The sequence below is a fragment of the Bos taurus genome, chromosome 6 (genome assembly GCF_002263795.3).
Source record: "Bos taurus isolate L1 Dominette 01449 registration number 42190680 breed Hereford chromosome 6, ARS-UCD2.0, whole genome shotgun sequence".
Taxonomy (NCBI): domain Eukaryota; kingdom Metazoa; phylum Chordata; class Mammalia; order Artiodactyla; family Bovidae; genus Bos; species Bos taurus.
In genome coordinates, this window is record NC_037333.1 from 90,708,709 (window position 1) to 90,729,468 (window position 20,760).

Below are 20,760 nucleotides of genomic sequence, written 5' to 3' on the forward strand. Positions count from 1 at the left end.
CCAGTCTATGGGTTGTCTTTTCTGTTTTGTTTATTGTTTCCTTTGCTGTGAAAAGCTTTTGAGTTTAAGAAGGTCCCAGTTGTTTTGTCAGTTTGGTTTTGATAATGTACTGTGGCTAAGATGTCACCCCTGGGGGAAGCTGGCCGTTTCTTCTTCTAAATCTAAAAATATTAGGTTTCTGAATTGGCCTCTCATTCTTAGTCATGCCACTGCAAACAGCAGTTAATGTCTTACCAAATAATCATCCTTCTTTATTGCAGGGTAAACCAGTTAGATAAGCAGTATTGGAGCCCGGCTGCACCTCAGGATTACCTGGGGAGTATTTAAAACATCCTGATAGTGTGGCCTCTTACTCAGATTTTGATTTAAGTGGTCTGGAGTAGGGCCTCAGGCATTTTATGTTTTAAAAGCTCCCCGGATGATTTTAATGAGCAGTTAAGGCTAAATCACTGGATTAACGGCATGATTTTCCTATTTCTTCCTAGGACAATTTAAATGTTCCTTTTAAATAAAAACTCCCTTAAAGCCAATCCCTATTAATTTTGAATGTTAATTGATAAAGGAAGTTTTCTGTAAGCCTTGAGTGTGCAAATAGGACTTGCCTACCACAGGACAGAGTCAAAAGGGTGTAACTAGCAAAGAGTGAGGGCCCCTGAAGAAGGAACCAGAGCAGCTACTTCCCAGAAAACTGGTTAGGGTGAGCAGACGCGAAACCCAGAGTTTAGCCATCAGCCCTCCAAGCTCCACTACAGTCCATCCTGAACTGACAAGCCAAGACCTTGTTCATGCTGACCCATCCTTTTACCTGGTGAAGCTCTGTGGCTTTTGCCTTTGTAAGCCCCACCCTTGCTCTTGGTAGCAGAGATGGTCTTCATGGGCTGCTCTCAGCAGTATATTCCTATACATACTTACCGCCCAGGGCTCTACTTATCCTCTCTGAGTTATCTTGGAGCTTCAGAGTCCTTGTTTAGCTTTAATCCTAAAGAACAGTGTGGGGGAGGTTGTTGTGGAAATAACACATGCTTTATTTATTGAGTTTGAACTGTTTTCACGAGATAAGGAAAGTGAAGTCGGTCAGTCGTGTCCGACTCTTTGTGACCCCATGGACTGTAGCCTACCAGGCTCCTCCATCCATGGGATTTTCCAGGCAAGAGTACTGGAGTGGGTTGTCATTTCCTTCTCTTTCACAAGATAAAGAAAGTGAAGTTGGTCAGTTGTGTCTGACTCTTTGTGACCCCATGGACTGTAGCCTACCAGGCTCCTCCATCCATGGGATTTTCCAGGCAAGAGTACTGGAGTGGGTTGTCATTTCCTTCTCTTTCACAAGATAAAGAAAGTGAAGTTGGTCAGTTGTGTCTGACTCTTTGTGACCCCATGGACTGCAGCCTACCAGGCTCCTCCATCCATGGGATTCTCCAGGCAAGAGTACTGTAGTGGGTTGTCATTTCCTTCTCTTTCACAAGATAAAGAAAGTGAAGTTGGTCAGTTGTGTCTGACTCTTTGTGACCCCATGGACTGCAGCCTACCAGGCTCCTCCATCCATGGGATTCTCCAGGCAAGACTACTAGAGTGGGTTGCCATTTCCTTCTCCAGGGGATCTTCCCAACCCAGGGATCGAACCCAGGTCTCCCACATTGCAGGCAGATGCTTTAACCTCTGAACCACCAGGGGGTCAGATATAAATGTGAATTCATTAGTATGCTTGGTCTCTCAGTTAGTGAAACAGGCAAGGCAAACACATGGGTCATAGGTATTCACTTAAAATATTTGAACTCTTCTCCAGATTGTACTCACTGATGGAAATCCAAACTCTTCTGGAGTGATGGAATAAGAAAATAAAAAGTTTCCCAGGAAGCACACTGTGTTGCTTCCCTATGCTCAGAAACTAACCACAAACAGTCGATTAAAACCACACACGTTTATTATCTCAAAGTTTCTTTGGGTCAAGAATTCAGGCACAGCTTTACTGGGTCCTCAGCTCAGGGTCTTACAAGTCTGCAGTCAAGGTGTTAACCAGGCTGACTTCTCACCAGGAGGTTCAACTACCTCTGGAAGAATCTGCTTCCAAGTTAAGTCAGGTTGTTCGCAAAATTTATTTCCTTGTATGAGGGAAGGTCCTGGCTTTTTGTACCCATCAGCTGAAAACCATGTTTTGGAACCAACGTGGAACCACACCATCAACTCTGAAGTCTCCAGCTTGCTGACTGAAGATTTTGGGACTTCTTGGCTTCCATAATCATGTGAGCCCTACAGTAAACCTTCTTATAGACTAATCCAACACCTGACAAAATAATCTCTTGCCTGGGAATCTAGCCTAAGAGGATGTATAATTTGAACGATTTTTATGAAACAAGCCATTGCATAAAGTTTTGAACCAGTGTTATTTATAATAATGAAAACCTGGAAATACATGTTTAACAATTGGAGAATAGCTAAATAGATTAATTACATCTATGTGAAATTATGCAGCCATTAATAAATAATCATGAAGACTATGTAGCAACACAGATGTGAATTTATAAAACAAGCAGAACATTAAGTTACATAAACATTATAGTTATAACAAGAAAAAGTAAATAAGGAAAAGGATACATATGTTTTGGTCATGGATTATACAATTTCTTATACCTTTACCAATAAGACATTATAAAAACAATAAATAAAAGGTATACAATGAAAACAATGAAGGGGTTGAATTATAAGTAGTTCTTAACTAGGATAGACCTCAGAATTTCAGAATACTTAACACCTGGGTGCTACCTTATAAAAATTCTGAGATGGGGCTGGGGACCTATTAAAAATAATCTCATCCTCCATACCCAATACACAGGTGATACTTTTTTCAATTGAAGCAGAGTTGAGTTACAATGTTGTGTTCATTTCTGCTCGGTTGTATACATACATTCTTTTCACTATTCTTTTCCCTTATGGTTTATTACAGGATATTGAATATAATTCCCTGTGCTATACAGTAGGACCTTGTTGTGTATCCATTCTCTATGTCATAGTTTGCATCTACTAACTCCAAATTCCCAGTCCATCACTCCCCCGTCTACCCACCTTCACAACAAGTCTGTTCTCTATATCTGTGAGTCTACTTCGGTCTTTAGGTTCATTTAGATTCTACATATAAGTGATAGCACATGGTATTTGTCTTTCTCTTTCTGACTTATTTACTTAGTGTGATCATCTCTAGGTCCACCATGTTGCTGCAAATGGCATTCTTTTGTTCTTTTTTATGACTGTAGTATTCCACTGGGAGTGGACTTGATGGGTGTCGTATTCCACTGTGCATACACCCTGCATCTTCTCTCTCGATTCGTCTGTTGGTGGGCATTTACTTTGTTTCCATGTGTTGGCTATTGTAAATAGGGCTCCTGTGAACATAGGGGTGCATGTATCTTTCTGAATTATAGTTTTGTCTGGATATATGCCCAGGAGTAGGATTGCTGGATCATACGGTAATTCTATTTTTAGCTTACTGAGGAACTTCCATACTGTTTTCCATAGTGGCTGCACCAACTTACATTCCCACCAACAGTGGAGGAGGGTTCCTTTTCTCTACACACTCTCTAGCATTTATTTGTAGACTTTTTAATGATGGTCATTCTGATAGGTGTGAGGGGGTACCTTTTATAGTTTTGATTTGCATTTCTCCAACAGTTAGCCATGTTGAGCATTTTTTCAGGTGCCTATTGGCCTTCTGTATGTCTTCGTTGGAAAAGTGTCTGTTTAGGTCTTCTGCCCATTTTTGATTGGGTTTGTTTTTTTGTTGTTGAGTTTTATGAGTTCGTATATTTTGGAAAGTAAACCTTTGTGGGTCATATCATTTGCAGATTTTCCTCCCATTTTATACGGTGTCTTTTCATTTTGTTTATGGTTTCCTTTGCTGTACAAAAGCTTGTAAGTTTGATTAGGTCCCATTTGTTTATTTTCATTTTTATTTCTGTTGCCTTGAGAGACTGATCTAAGAAAACACTGGTACAATTTATGTTGGAGAATGCCTATGATTGCTTCTAGGAGTTTTATGGTGTCATTTCTTAGGTTTAAGTCTTTAAGGTATTTTGAGTTTATTTTTGTGCTTAGTGTGAGGGTGTGTTCAAACTTCATTGATTTACATGCAATTCTCCAACTTTCCCATCACCACTTATTGAAGAGATTGTCTTTTTCCCATTTTATATTCTTGCTCCTCTATTGATGGTGCGGGTTTGTTTCTGGTCTCTATTCTGTTCCATTGATCTGTGTGTCTGTTTTTGTGCCAACTCCACACTGTTTTGATTATGGTAGCTCTGTAGTATTGTCTGGAGTCTGGGAGAATTACATCTCTTGCTTTGTTCTTTTCCTTTAGGATTGCTTTAGCAATTCTGGGTCTTTTATGGTTCCATATAAATTTTTAGGATTATTTGTTCTAGTCCTATGAAAAATGTCATGGGTAATTTGATAGGGATCACATTAAATCTGTAGATTGCTTTGGGCAGTATTGCCATTTTAACACTATTAATTCTTACAGTCCAAGAGCATGAGATATCTTTCCATTTCTTTGAATCAGCTTTAATTTTCTTTATTAATGTTTTATAGTTCTCAGCATATAAATCTTTCACTGCCTTGGTTAGGTTTATTCCTAAGAATTTTGGGGGTTTTTGGTGCAAATTTTAAAGGTATTATTTTTTCTTACATTCCCTTTCTGATATTTCACTGTTAGTATAAAATGCAACTGATTTCTGTATGTTAATCTTGTATCCTGCTACCTCGCCAGATTCATTTATCAGTTCTAGTATTTGTGTGGAATCTTTAGGGTTTTCTCTATATAGTATCATGTTGTCTGCATATAATGACAATTTTACCTCTCCCCTTCCAATAAATAAATAAATTTATAAATAAATAAATTTGAATACCATTTATTTCTTTTTATTGTCTGATTGCTGTTGCTCGGACTTCCAATATGATGTTCAATAGAAGTGGTGAGTGGGTACCCTTGTCTTATTCCAGGTTTTAGCGGGAAGGTGTTCAGCTTTTCACTGTTGAGTATTACATTGGCTGTGGGTTTGTCATAAATGGCTTTTATTATGTTGAAATATGTTCCCCAACCCAATTTTTATCATGAGTGGATACTGAATTGTGAAATGCTTTTCCTGCATCTTTTGAGATGATCATGTGGGTTTTGTCTTTTCTTTTGTTGATGTGGTGTTTCCCATTGATTTTGCTTATGTTGAACCATCCTTGTGAACTTGGGATGAATCCTACTTGGTCATGGTGTATGATCATTTTTGTGTGTTGTTGCATTCAGTTTGATAATATTTTGTTGAAAATTTTTGCATTATAAATACAAATATCTATATTTATCAAAGATATTGGCCTGTAATTTTCTTTTTTGGTGATATCTGTCTGATTTTGGTATCAGGGTGATGGTGGTTTCATAGAATGATCTTTAGGAGGGTTCCCTCTTCAGTCTTTTGGAAAAGTTTGAGAAAGATTGGTAAAAGTTCTTTGGTAGAATTCGCTTGAATACACAGGTGATTCTGTTGCATATTGGTAGGCAAATTCTCAGCATAAAGTTCCATGAATTTATGGAGAATAAGAAAGACATTCCAGCAACGAGCTCGGCATTGCTTCTGAGGCACCTTGGATGATGGGGACAAAGCTGGCCTTAGTGTGCACCTGGGCTGCTGCAGTCCCTGTTACTACTGTTTGTGACTTGTGGGCAATCTGAGACATCACCCCCTGAGCAGGATTGCTCCACAAGGCGGAAGGCCTCCAGGAATTCATTGATGTCAATGTGGCCATCCTTGTTGAAGTCAATGCTCCGGGCAAGGTCACAGATGCAGTCGTCTGTGATGTCAATGTTCATATGAGAGCTGAATAGCTTCCAAGTATGCCTGAACTCGTCCAGTGAGATGGACCCTTACCAGAGAGAGCAAGTCACTTTAGTGAGTCAGTCTGGTTTTCAGTGTTCATTTCCTCTGATATTCTTTCAAGGACGCCTATTCTCTACTATTACAACAAAGACACCCAAGGCCTGCCATCCACTTTAAACTCCCAAGAGGATCACACTAAATCACTTGATTAGTGGTTCTTAGCTGGAAGCAATTTTGCTGCTCTCCTTATAGGGACGATTGGAAATGTTTTGAGACACTTTTGATGGTCATGACTGGAGTGGGGGTAGGGTGTTACTGGTATCTAATAGGTAAAGGCCAGGGATGTTATTAAACATCCTAATATGTACAGGGTGGGCCCCAAAACAAAGGATTACTCAAGCCCAAATGTAAGTAGTGGCATGCTGAGAAACCCTGCATTAAATCATCTCAAACATATGCTAATTTATTCTGCTTATAAAAAGCCTATGGATCTATACATCTATGATCAGTTAATTTTTTATTAGAGTTTCAAGACCATTCAACAGGGGAAAAATAATTTTTTCAACAGATGGTAGAGGACAATTGGATATCCACATGCAAACAATGAAGTGAGACCCCACCTTGCACTACAAACAAAAACTAACTCAAGTAGATCAAAGACCCCACTGTAAAAGCTAAGACTGTAAGACTCTTGGAGGAATAGATACAAATCTTTGTGACCTTCAGTTACATAACATTTTCTTAGATACAATACCAAAAAAATACAAACAGCAAAAGAAAAAGGATAAATTGGACTTTTAAAAAATTAAAACCTTTGTACACCAAAAGACACTACCAAAAAAGTGAAGAGATAACCCATAAAATCAGAGAACATATTTGCAAATCTTACATCTGATAATGGGCTAATATCCAGAATATATAAAGAACTCTTACAACTCAACAATAAAAAGATAACCCAATTAAAAAATGGGCAAAGGATTTGAATAGACATTTCTCCACAGAAGATATACAAATTTCCAATAAGCACATGAAAAAATGTTCAACATTGTTAGTTATGAAGGAAATGCAAATCAAAATCATAATGAGATATTTCATACCCAGTAGGATGGCTATGAAAAAAATTTTTTTAATGAAAAAAACAAGTGTTGGTGAGGATATAGAGAAATTAGAACCCTCATACATTGTCAGCAGGAATGTAAAATGGAATAGGCACTGTGGAAAAACAGTTTGGCAATTCCCCAAAAAGTTAAACACAGTTTTACCATATGGTCCAACAGTTGCACTCCTGGGAATACATCCAAGAGAAATGAAAACTATGTTCACACACAAAGTTGTATATGACTGTTCCTAACAACATTATTCATAACAGCCCCAAAGTGGAAACAATCCAAATGTCTATCAACAGATGAATGGATAAACAAAATGTGCTATGTTCATACAATGGAATATTATCCAGGTATAAAAAAAAGAAACTGATACATGCTGCAACATGGGTGATCCTTGAAAACATGCTAAGTGAAAGAAGCTGGACACCAAAGGCCATGTGTCATGAGTCTGTCTATATGGAATGTCTAGAATAGGCAAATGCATACAGAAAGAAAACTAATAATTGCCAGGGAGAAGGAACAGGGAATGGGGAGTGATAATGAGTATGGGTTTCTGTTAATGGGTATGGGTTTCTCTTTAGAATGATGATAGTTACACAAGCTTGTGTATATACTAAAGAAGCACATTGTAAATGAGTAAATTATATGGTATATGAATTATATCTCAAAAAAATAATATTTGAAAAGGCCTTTGAAACAATGAGGAAATAGGGTGAGGGTATATAAGACTTCCTTGTACAGTTTTTTGTAAACTCCTTGTTAACCTGTAATTACTTAAAAATTTAAATGATACTTTAGGAGTGAGTGCCAAAGCTTTGCTGTTCTAGACACTCTTCATTCCTTTGTGGCAATCTCTGATAGACCTATAAAGGATATTACAACTAATATAATTCTTCCTGTAAGATGTTCTCATTCAGTTTGTCTTCATTCTCTTTTTGCCCAACCCTTCATCTATAGGGACAGCTGATGTGGGTCAAATACTATTCTAGTTTCTGTTTTTAGCACTGCCACTAATTTTACTCCAACAGATGCAAGGGTGGGGGTAAAATACTTGCCACGTGTCAGAAGTGACAGGACGGTGAGTGCCTTTACCTGAGTGATCACTGTCTATGATCCTAAAAATGGTCTCCAGGTTGGATCGGTTGCGATACAGTGTTTCCAGCAAACTTGACTGTATGTTCTGCAAGAAAAGAAATCTCAATGTCCTTCTGTCTCTTATGTTTACATTTTTCTTAATACATAGTTACCACACCATCAACCCTGACAACAAGACTCCTGAAAGTTTTATGATCCCTCCACTCTAACCCCCTCCAGCCTACTAAATAATCTGATGGTTTAAGAAGCACCTACCCATGAGAAAAAACATAAAATTCATCATGATGGTGATGTTTGCACATAGTGCAAATATACTAAAAACCACTGAACTCTACACTTTAAATGGATGAGCTGCATGATACATGAATTATATCGCAATAAAGCTTTTTTTTTTTTTTAAGTACATAGCCCAAGGCCTCACATACATTACATGTACGTATTTACTGAACAAATAACTTTTTAAATGGGGGATAGACCTGGGTTTAAGTTCCAGTCCTATAGCTTAGAAATTCTGTTCAAAGTTATCCTAGGCAGATTATCTAACCCCAGTGTTCTCTTGGGTATGTTGGTGCTGATTATATCTACCTCTTGGAGATGGTTGTGAGAATAAACTGTGAGGCAACATATATAGGTTGCTTAATACAAAGTCTGACACACAGGAACTCAACAGACAGTTGTTTCCATTCATCTTCCCTTTGGGCTTCTCAATAGTTGGCTGTTACTGATTCAAAGTTCTCCACAAGGGGCTTCATGGTCCACGATATGCTTTCATCAACCATTTTTACACCCTTACCTGTTGGCTCAGTTTTTCTTTGGCCAAGTTCTCCAGCCAGGACTTGTACGCCAGCTTGTTATCCGTCAAGCTGCTCACCAGCTGTGGCCTCAGCATCCGCCAGGGCAGCCCCAGGTGCAGCACGGACTCCACGGCTGCAGCCCAGTCGCTCAGGGCGATTAGACCTGTAGGAAAGAGCTGACTGGTTGACTCATCACCTATAAATCTTCTATCCCGACATTCTTCTTACTATCTGTAGGTAACAGCAATGGTGAGTACTGTCACTATTCTTGTTGGTTATGGAAGAGCTGGTTGGAAAGTAGGGTTGCCAGATAAAATACAGGGTGCCCAGTAGATCCGATTCTCAGACTACAGACTACAAGTATGTCCCATATATTGCATGGGATATACCTACATTTAAAAACTATTTGTTGTCTATAATTCAAATGTAATTAGGTATTTTGTTTTAATTTGCCAAATCTATTTGGCAATACTCCTGGAAGTCACACAAGACTCTTGTAAATAATATTATATATATACATAAATGTATATATATAATGTCATATATATGCATATACACTCACATACACACATATGTGTGTATACATAGCATTAGTTATTTCTGTGTATATGAAAAGATAGTGCTATGATTTTAGGACTGTTACTACTATTTTTTGAACTGGGCTACATGTAGTCAGAGTCCATGAGACATTCCACTGAGTTGAGAAAAGACAAAATTTCCAGCTTGGGTAATAGAACACAGAACAGGTGATCACACACTTACTGATGAGAAACCGAATTATTGGTCTTTTTGGTCTTGGATCCACTCTTGTAACCTGTCCCCTGTTGCTTTTTGCCTAGTTCTGGCTTTATCACCCTTCCCTTGACTCCATTTCTTTTCACCATCTTTGTTTATATTTAGCCAAGTTTACATTCTGTTAAAAGCTTAGAATCAAAAAATTTAGAAAAGATAGCTAGGACATCAAGTTGAATAAAATGGAGGAAGTAGTCAAAGAGGTCTTCTGGTCATTTAATCCTTAAGCCAAAATTTATTTGCTAATTACTGTGAGACAGGTTTTTTGACCAATTTTCTTCCTCTGAATATTTTATTTGATTAGTCTTACCAGTTTCATCTTTATCATGCTTCTTAAATTCAACAAGAATATCTGAGGAATGGGCAAATAACTTCTCCCGTAGGGCTCTCAGAGCTGACTCCTCCACTCTGCTAATCCTGGTACAGGAGATGACAGGGAACATTAAAAAAAAAAAAAAATCAGTATAGAAGAAATCAGTTCAGTCCCTCAGTCGTGTCTGATTCTTTGTGACCCCATGGACTGCAGCACGCCAGGCTTTCCTGCCCTTCACTATCTCCTGGAATTTGCTCAGACTCATGGCCATTGAGTCGGTGATGCCATCCAACCATCTCATCCTCTGTCATCCCTTTCTCCTCCAGCCCCCAATCTTTCCTAGCATCAGGGTATTTTCCAACGAGTTGGCTCTTTGCATCAGGTGGCCAAAGTATTGGAACTTAATTCAGCATCAGTCCTTTCAGTGAATATTCAGGGTTGATTTCCTTTAGGATTGTTAGTCATGGGTTTTTACTACACTGTCCTCTCTTTTTCTTAACATCTCAACCTCCCAAGAGCTCCATGTCTTACTTCTTTCCACTGCTCTCCTGCTTTTCCCTATTGTGCACAAACAGGACTGGTCTGGGGAATGCTGCCGTCCTTCCCAGTGTAGGACAGTGGTTAGGGCAGAAGTCCCATAATGTGTTATGGAAAAATCCAAACAAACTTTTGGGCCCACCCAATATACTGTACCTCATTTTCTCCATCTGCAAAATAGCGACAAAATGGTACCTAACTCATACGATTATTGTGAAGATTAAATAAGTAAATTCATGTAAAGCACCTAGAAGAAAGCCTGGCATGTAGAAAGCACTCAGCAAATGGTATCTATTATCATAATCATGTATGTTTTCCTTATATTTATTATTTATATTAAACATGGCAGGATTTATGAACAACAAAATATCACTAATTTAGTTTTCTTATACTTATGGAGTCAACACAGTCCTGCTGGGCATGGCACTTGGCCTAAAATAAGTGTTCAAGAAATATCTGTAGTTGAATGAACAAGAATATTACAAGAGATAAAAGGTAAATATAAACTCTGTCCTGTCTCATTGAAGAAGCAGCCATTCTATAAATGGTGACCAGATAATCTATCTTTAGAAGTGCTAAAAAAAAAAAAAACCCAAAACATTTTAATTATCTTTGATGAAAGTCTTCCTTGAAGTTTAAGGTACTTCACATAATAATCTCCATAGACCCTCAGAAAAGTGTGAGCTGCCTAAAAAATTCATCTCAAATTTCATGGGTATGTGATTGTATGTACTTTTTCTGGAGAACTTTTTATCAGAGGCTAAAAAAAGTATGAGAGCCCCTAAAAGTTTAAGACCATTTAAACTATTTTAAATGCAAAGCATTTAAACTATTTCTGGTAAATCATACTCATTGATGGTTATCATTCAGGGATGGTGTATAGCAATGACCTTGAAGACTGTCTCGATGCACAAGGCTCTCTGTTCCCTACATCAAGCAGCATATATTGAGCTCAACATGGACCATCTGATTAATCCTCCAACACCCACTGAGGTAGGTACGACTCTTCTGCCCACTACAATTGAAAGTAACTAGCCCAAAGTCACACAGCTAACAAGGTGGGGGGTGGGCAGGAATCAGTCTTGATAGGTGGACTCCATGCTGGCTAAGCTATGAGACATGGATTTAAACCAAAAGTAAATGGATGCTGGTGATTCTCTGGTAGTTCAGCAGCTAAGACGCTGAGCTTCCACTGCAGAGGGTGTGGTTTTGATTCCTGGTCCAGGAACTAAGATCCTGCATGCTGCACAGCACAGCCAAAAAGTTAAAAATTTAATAATAATAATAATAAAGGATTCTGAATGAGGGTTCCCCTAGGAAAAAAATGTTATCTTGAGTTGATGACCACGGAAACATATGGTTGGTCAAAGGCATTTCCTGCCTTACTTCTCAGTTCTCCATTTGTGGTCCAGAGTGTTGAAATTGTTAGGTGACTTCCGTGTAAATTAGGGGACGTTGTACTTGCTTTAATACAATCAATGAATATTTTAAAAAGCTGAGTGTTCTTTAGCTATGGTATTCAGATCAGATCAGATCAGTCGTTCAGTCGTGTCCGACTCTTTGCAACCCCATGAATCGCAGCACGCCAGGCCTCCCTGTCCATCACCAACTCCCGGAGTTCACTCAGACTCACGTCCATCGAGTCAGTGATGCCATCCAGCCATCTCATCCTCTGTCGTCCCCTTCTCCTCCTGCCCCCAATCCCTCCCAGCATCAGAGTCTTTTCCAATGAGTCAACTCTTCGCATGAGGTGGCCAAAGTACTGGAGTTTCAGCTTTAGCATCATTCCTTCCAAAGAAATCCCAGGGCTGATCTCCTTCAGAATGGACTGGTTGGATCTCCTTGCAGTCCAAGGGACTCTCAAGAGTCTTCTACAACACCACAGTTCAAAAGCATCAATTCTTCGGCTCTCAGCCTTCTTCACAGTCCAACTCTCACATCCATACATGACCACATGAAAAACCATAGCCTTGACTAGACGAACCTTTGTTAGCAAAGTAATGTCTCTGCTTTTGAATATGCTATCTAGGTTGGTCATAACTTTCCTTCCAAGGAGTAAGAGTCTTTTAATTTCATGGCTGCAGTCACCATCTGTAGTGATTTTGGAGCCCAGAAAAATAAAGTCTGACACTGTTTCCACTGTTTCCCCATCTATTTCCCATGAAGTGGTGGGACCAGATGCCATGATCTTGGTTTTCTGAATGTTGAGCTTTAAGCCAACTTTTTCACTCTCCACTTTCACTTTCATCAAGAGGCTTTTGAGTTCCTCTTCACTTTCTGCCATAAGGGTGGTGTCATCTGCATATCTGAGGTTATTGATATTTCTCCTGGCAATCTTGATTCCAGCTTGTGTTTCTTCCAGTCCAGCGTTTCTCATGATGTACTCTGCATATAAATTAAATAAACAGGGTGACAATATACAGCCTTGACGAACTCCTTTTCCTATTTGGAACCAGTCTGTTGTTCCATGTCCAGTTCTAACTGTTGCTTCCTGACCTGCATACAAATTTCTCAAGAGGCAGATCAGGTAGTCTGGTATTCCCATCTCTTTCAGAATTTTCCACAGTTTATTGTGATCCACACAGTCAAAGGCTTTGGCATAGTCAATAAAGCAGAAATAGATGTAGGATTCCTCACAGTGACTCCTTTTGTAGTGGCAACATCTAAATCACTTGGAATTATGGTATTCCAGGTGCTGGGGTCACACCCCCTGGAGATTCTAATTATAGAAGGCTGGGATGAGGCTCCAATAACGACTTTTTAATAAAGCTCCAGAGACCATTCTGCTGCATAGTGGGTTTGACTATCATTTAGTGAGCTAAATTTTCACATCATACTTCTTTTTGAGTGATGCTGGCTCTGATTGTGTAAAACCTGAGTGTTTAATAACTCTTGAGTATTTAATAACTCAAGAGTGACTTAATGCCCTTTTATAGCACTCACACAAAGGGCAGATGCTAAATATTCTTGTGTTCTTTTCCCACTAGATTTATGCTGACTTTGATTTCTAACTTAGTTTGTCTGATAATTAAATAAGCTGGTTCAGCAGCATTACAACTGTATCTTTCAGCAGCTTATACACTCCAGGGCCAGCTTCTCAGTGGGCAGCAGCACTGTAGAGCTGTTATGTATGTGGGTTCTGAAATAAGATTGTCTGGGTCAGGGCTTACTTTCACCGCTTACTGGCTGTGTGACCCAAGACCACTGATTTAACCTCTGTTCCTTAATGATCTCATCTATAAAACTGAAATTAGTAACACTGTATTTTATAAGCTCACTGAGAAACAATATGTAAATTCTTTGTAATAACACTTAGTGTATATTCAACAGTAAGCTCTCAACTAATGTTAGAACTCAGGATTATCGCAACAGAAGCCATTTAAATAATATTATATGCTCCCTTCCCAGGAAGAAAGAAGCATTGGTAACAAATGTGTGCAGATGGAAGTCCATCTGCCAAACCCCCAGACAGTGAAGGAAGGTTTGTCTGTGGTTGACTGGGTATTGCAAACACTTTAAGAATGAAGGAAAAAGGAAGAGTGATCTTGGAATGATTTAGTGGCCTATCATATAGATTTCACCTAAGACATACCCACGGAGAATAATTTCTACAGGAAATAAACATGTCACTTCCATTAATGATGGGTAGGCAGAGTATACTGGAGGAAAAGAAGAGCCCCCGTTTTAAAGTCTATTCTAGGTCCTAGTGCTGACATAGCTAAATTTTGACTTAGCATCTGGATAAATTTAACAACATTTGCACTTTACATTTTCCACAAACACTGTAATTCTCTTTATGAAAATCATTCATTGAAAAGTCTTGCCTTTGCCTCATGGTAAGCGTGTGGGTTGCCTTGTTAGCTTGAAACTGCATGATGTGTGGGGTCAGTTCTGGCCCCAGTTTGACATAGGCTCCTCTGTTGCTGCCAACTTCGTAGTAGTTGGAGGCAGAAAAGATGGTTAACACCTAAATCAAAACAGAAGCGAGACGGGCATTCAGGTTCACTGAAGAACTGTTCACCCTCAATCCCATAGGGCCCAACCCAATTTTGGAGGTGGTTATTCCTTCTGTTCCTTCTTGATTTCATCTGTGTTGTTGTTGTTCGGGGAAGGTAATGGCACCCTACTCCGATACACTTGCCTGGAAAATCCCATGGACGGAGGAGCCTGGTAGGCTGCAGTCCATGGGGTCGCTAAGAATCAGACATGACTGAGCAGCTTCACTTTCACTTTTCACTTTCATGCCTTGGAGAAGGAAATGGCAACCCACTCCAGTGTTCTTGCCTGGAGAATCCCAGAGACGGGGGAGCCTGGTGGGCTGCCATCTATGGGGTCGCACAGAGTCGGACACGACTGAAGCGACTTAGCAGCAGCAGTAGCAGTTGTTGCTGAGTTGCTAAGTCATGTCTGACTGTTTTGCAACCCCATGGACTGCAGCCCACCAGGCTCCTCCATCCATGGGATTTCCCAGGCAAGAATACTAGAGTGGGTTGCCGTTTCCTTCTCCAGGGGATCTTCAAAACCCAGGAATCAAACCCGGGCATCTTGTATTGGCAGGCAGATTCTTTACCACTGAGCCACCAGGGAAGCCCCATCTATATATATACATATATATATATATATATATTTTTTTTTTTTTAATCCTCCATTGCAGGCAAATTCTTTACTGTCTGAGCCACCAGGGAAGCCCAGTTTACTTATGTTAAATCACTAATGCTAGCAGGGCAGGAGTTGTGAGTCATAAACTTGAATTCTGACAGGACATCCACAACATGTTTTCTTCACATTTTTATCCCAATAAAAAACAGCAGTGGTCATAGATAACACTTTATTTGGTCCAACTCAGAGGCAAGCTAGGCCTGATAAACTGGGATGGCCATTACAGCTAGTAGGCACATTGGCTGTTAACACTGGCGTTAAGCCTCAGAGGAGAGTTTTACTGCGGATCGTTGAGCCTCCTGAGATGCCCCGTGAAAAAAAGTTTCTGTTGTTGATACATTGGGAAATGCTGGACCCTGGGGATTCACAGTGAATATAGGAAATTAAAGGCTCTGAGAAGTTCTACAATATAGAAATGTATACAACTATTTAGTTTAGATCAGATAATGAATCCTCTTGGAAGAATTATACTTTGTGTACTCTCTTGCTTTATGTCTCACTTGTAATTGAACATTAAGGGAATGTAGTATTTTAATCATAGGTCTGCCAGTATGTTTATCTAGAGGCCTGTTGCCATTTTTGTCTTTGAAATTTTTTTCACCAAGAAAGGCAAGATGACATTTTTTTTCCTTCCAGATTGAGTTGGTGTAGTGTATTCTTGGTTATCAAAACACTCATAGCTTTGGGACTTTGAAATGGTAAATATTCATTATGTGTGAAACAGGATGATATATAACTGTATGATCTTAATTACGTTAAAATGGATGCCTAGTTGTGAAAACACACAAATGAGACCTAGAAGGACATGTCAAACGGTAAACTGCTTGTGATTATGAATGACTTTGTTTTTTGCTTCTTGTGTTTTCTGGTTTTCTATTATGCACATGTTAACTTTTAAGAAAAATATGTTATTTTAAAACCTTTAAAAAAAAAAGAAATGTATACAACTGTTTAACATTCCTGTTAAACACTGTTTACATTAGTTGACCTCAAGCTTTGTTTTCTGCATGGAAACATGTAATTCTCCTACAGGATTAGTATTCTCGGGGATAGTCTCATCCTAGTAGCATTAGACCAGCAAATATTGAAGGATTTGGAGATGCTCAGAGATTTAGACAGGATGTTAATTATGCTCCTAAGAAGACAAACAATCCTGAATTCCTGCCTGGGGTGCCGTGCAGAGATCCTGTGACCCTGTCGTGTAGTTGGAGACTTGTGACAGTGGGCAGTGTGACAAAGAATAGCAAGGTGGCTGGGAAAATACCCAGCCATATTTTCATCCATGAAATGGGGCTATATCTGCTCTTTACTTTCCTTTCAGGGTATGTATTGGTCGGTGGTGGCCTCAATCAAACTTTGAGTTTTAAAGAGGCTAAAAATGCCAAGGATAAATGACAGTAAAGGGCCTTGTTGCTTTGAGCAAGTGGGTAACAAATATCAGGCTCAGCTGTTTGTGAGGAGCCAGGGCCTTGGCCCATCCATGCCCTAGAGGGGCAACAGGACTACTCCTGTGCTGTAGGAAACACCCACCCACCTTGCGACTGTGGCAGAATTCATAGCCTTCAGGTTTGCACTCGTGTGAGCGGATCAGGAACTGCAGGTGGTACTTCTGTAGCAACCGCTCTGTCACATTAGGCCCAAAATAACAGCCGCCTCCTCGAACGGTGTTGGCCCTGCAGCCCTCCTGAGCCATGGGGTCACTCCACAGTATATCCACCACCTGGAGAGAAAAAAAGGTATGTTTCGCGAAAGGAGAGACTTGTATTTTAAAGTTTCAATTCTAAGTGGATGTTGAGGTCCCGATCCATAACTCAGTGTAACCCAAACTGACCACCTTTCTTGGAGGTTTCTAGCCTCAGAATCACCTGTGATTCCTCCTCTTTCTCACCACCCTCCATCCAGTCAGCCAACAAGTTCTGCTAATTTTAACTCTTAAGTAATTCTGTATTCTCTCCTTTTCTTTTCTTTATTCAATGAACTATAAGAAGCTGCCATTTTTGTAGATCAAAAATGGTTGGAAAAAACGAGTTCAAGTAATCCTATGAACTACATGAGATCACCAGCAGCAGCATCTCCCACCTAGATTGCAGTCTCCCTGCCACAGTCTTGCCCTGGTGAAATAGTCCATTTGACTGCCAAAGTCATCTGTTTTGGCAAGCACTGTGCGTTCCTCCTCAGTATCTATTCTCCTCCCTCTTCCTTGCTAACAGAACTCTTAGACTGGGGTATTTGGCCTGGCACTGTGCTGGCTAAATACGAGCTTTTCCATTCCCCCTTGCAGCTTGGGGTGGCCATGGGATGCAGTTCTGAAGATTCTGGAACAGGTTTTAGTTGCCTGCAAACACGGAGGACGGAAGCTTCTGATATGATACTTTTGGCCTTGAGCTGCAGCAGTCATCTGATACATATGTCAGCTATGCATAAAACAGCAGCTGATAAATTGTGGCTTACCTTCTCCCCACAGTGATGCTGAGTCACTAAACCAAGCTTACTCAGACAATACAGCCCACCTGGCACAACTTCCATCTTTATAAAACTCCAGACTATAGGCGTCACTAGGCAAATACTGGGCTTCCCAGGTGGCACTAGTGGTAAAGAAACCCGCCTGCCAATACAGGAGACCTAAGAGATACCGGTATGATTCCTGGGTTGGCAAGATCCCCTGGAGGATCCCTGGGTCGGGAAGATCCCCTGGAGGAGGGCATGGCATGGAGGGCCACTCCAGTATTCTTGCCTGGAGAATCCCATAGACAGAGGAGCCTGGCGAACTACATATAGTCCAGTCCGCAGGGTTGCCAAGAGTCAGACACGACTGAAGCGACTTAGCACACCAGCAAATACCAATTTGGGTGCTCTAACCTCAGGGAGAGAGAAATAAGGACGAAAAGAGCCAGGAGGAGATTGGTTGGGTTTTGTGAAATCCTTGCTTTTTTCAGAGAGCGGCGCCGGCCACACCCACCTGCCTCCACTCCTCCGGTGTGGGCTGCGGCTGCTCCTCGGCATCTGAGTCCACTTCTGACTCCGAGGACGAGGGCTCCTCCTTTTCTTTGATCGCCGGGAAGCCCGCTTGCTGCCGGCACCTCTCCAGCTCCAGGTCAACAGAGCGCCGCACCCGGCGGGAGAGCTCCTTGGGGTCCAGGGGGACGCCGCAGGGGACGCTGGAGGAGCGCCCGGCTCTGTGGGCCTTGTGGGTGCTGGGGCGGAGGGGCGAGGAGGGCAGAGAGCGGCTTTGGGGGAGAAACCACGGGGAGGGTCTCCCGGCAGAACCCGTCTGGTTGGCGTTTCCCTTCTCCTCCGCCTGTTTCTTATTCTCCTTTCTTGTTTTGTACCTCATGGTGGAAACAATCTAAAAGCAGTCAGAAAAGATACAGATGCTTCAGTGCAACTTTCTCCCTTTGACAGCAGCACTTGGGCATCAAGTCAGCTGGGCCCCATGGATTGTCCCGATGGTGACAAGGTCAGCACAGAACTGAGACTAAGCCTTTCCAAGCTTTTATCGCAATTTGATATCGCTGTCATTCAAACACATGATCAGTGGGCTTATACTTTTGGCTTGCATTTCATTTCTCTAGCAATTCACATTTATCATATTTTACAACAGTACTGGTCTGTGACAAATTAAAAATTTATGAAACCTGGTCCTCCACCACAAATAATTGGAGAAATGCTGACCTGTTTCTAGGAACCTAGCGATTTTTAGACAGACCACCTCTCAGAAGGTGAGCCCTTATTGACTCTCTTGTGCCACAGGTGCAAACACAAAGGGGAGGAAACGCAGCCTTGACTGAGGATGGCTGGAATGGGAAAAACCTGACACCTGCTATGACTGGCCATTCACAGGAAGTGCCTGCTGAGGAAGGGCCCGGGAGGGCGCAGGAGCGCCTCATTTCAACCTGGACCTAATCGGGAAGATGCTCTTCTTGCCAAAGGGACCAGGTGTGGTTCCTCTCCCTGCCTCAGAGTCATCATGGTCCTGGGACCAAGCTGACAATGTAGAGAACACACGCAGGAGGAATTCTGATCCTGAGAAAGAGTTGGTTCAGGCCACAGCGCAGACCTGGGGCATCCAGCAAAAGGCAAGAGCAGCCATTCCCAGCATGCCCGAGTGCCACAGCATCCACAGGGATATCAAGAGAAACGTCTGGTTCACAAAGAAAACGCTTCAGGTGTGTGTGTAATCAAGGAGCGAGAACTTCCTGCAAATAGATCTAAGGACTGCAGTACAAGAAAGCCACGTCCCGGTGTGGACTGACTGCGGGCGGGAGCAAAGACCGGCATGTGACGTGGCTCGGCAGTACCTGACTGACATTTGAAGAGGGATCCTGATGGAAGAGAAGAGAACAGAGGTTATTCTGTAACACTGGACAAGTGCTAATTACTTCCTAGGCAGTTCTGGCCCTGGGCGAAGACAGTGTGAGTCCACAGAATGTGACCGGACTCCTAACCACCTCCTCCCCTCCCTGTTGCCACCTCACAGTCAGGGCCTGTCCACCAGTCCCGCCCCTTCCGGTCCTCAGGTAACTTTATAAGGATGTGTTATCTGCTTCAAGAGGTGTCCCTGACTTTTATTCTTAAGGATAATAGTGTTAATATGTATCAAGCCTCTTCCAAATAGGTGCTATCCAGGGCCCTTTTATGAATACATTGATTAGCCTGAACACCCCTATGCAATAGCATTCTCACTTAATAGTATGTGGGCTCACTCAGTCATGTCCGACTCTGTGATCCCACAGAGTCTGCAGCCCACCAGGCTCCTTTGTGGGATTCTCCAGGCAAGAATACTCTAGGGGGTTGCCATTTCTTTCTCTAGGGAATCTTCCTGACCCAGGGATCCCACCTGAGCCTCACGTGTCCTGCATTGGCAGGCGGGTTCTTTACCACTGTGCCACCTGGGAAGCCCCACTTACAGTACAAGTAAGAACCCCAAGGCACAGAGATACTAAGACTGCACTGGGATGGAATCTAGACAGCTGACTCTGCTGCTGCTACTGCTGCTAAGTCACTTCAGTTGCGTCTGACTCTGTGCGACCCCACAGACAGCAGCCCACCAGGCTCCCCCGTCCCTGGGATCCTCCAGGCAAGAACAATGGAGTGGGTTGCCATTTCCTTCTCCAATGCATGAAAGTGAAAGTGAAGTGGCTCAGTCGTGTCCGACCCTCAGTGACCCCATGGACTGCAGCCTATCAGGCTCCTCCGTCCATGGGATTTTCCAGGCAAGAGTATCGGAGTGGGGTGCCATTGCCTTCTCCGAGCTGACTCTAGACCCCCTGCTTCTCTAAGTTTCTGAAACAGTGGGTAAGCGTTAGTGAAATCCATTTCACCTGTAACCTACCTTCACTAATCAAGGCTGTTTTAATTGTCAGTACGGAAGACATGCATGTCCTCCAAGCAGCATGTGGCCTAAATAAGATGTGTGCCCAAGTTGTTTTCTGGGAACTTGGAATCAGCTGTATCTAGTTCCAGCTGAGCTAACTAAGACTGGATGGGACCACTGACCCTTCAACCAGGCATGCTCGAGAGTTCCATTAGTGCCCTTTTGAAGGTGCAGAGCCTGTAGCCTAGTTACGCCTGCTCAGAACCACGATTACTGCAGCTTTTCCTTATCCTTT

At 41.6% G+C, this 20,760-nt stretch overlaps 1 protein-coding gene across 2 annotated transcripts in view; it reads right to left on the minus strand.

Annotated features, from left to right (window-relative positions):
• Positions 1-1,903: 1,903 nt before the first annotated feature.
• The window catches only part of PPEF2 (protein phosphatase with EF-hand domain 2), a 47,104-nt gene continuing 28,247 nt past the window's right edge, over positions 1,904-20,760 (minus strand). The window contains exons 12-18 of one of the 2 annotated variants that reach the window (XM_015471683.3): positions 18,111-18,497; positions 16,686-16,871; positions 14,317-14,459; positions 9,953-10,059; positions 8,850-9,013; positions 8,054-8,141; positions 1,904-5,901 (exon numbers count right to left, since the gene is read on the minus strand). In XM_015471683.3, coding sequence (XP_015327169.2) covers positions 5,648-5,901; positions 8,054-8,141; positions 8,850-9,013; positions 9,953-10,059; positions 14,317-14,459; positions 16,686-16,871; positions 18,111-18,497 — 1,329 coding nt within the window. In that variant the 3' untranslated portion in view covers positions 1,904-5,647. The remainder of the gene's footprint in view (positions 5,902-8,053; positions 8,142-8,849; positions 9,014-9,952; positions 10,060-14,316; positions 14,460-16,685; positions 16,872-18,110; positions 18,498-20,760) is intronic. The other variant, NM_001205977.3, reaches the window with a different exon arrangement.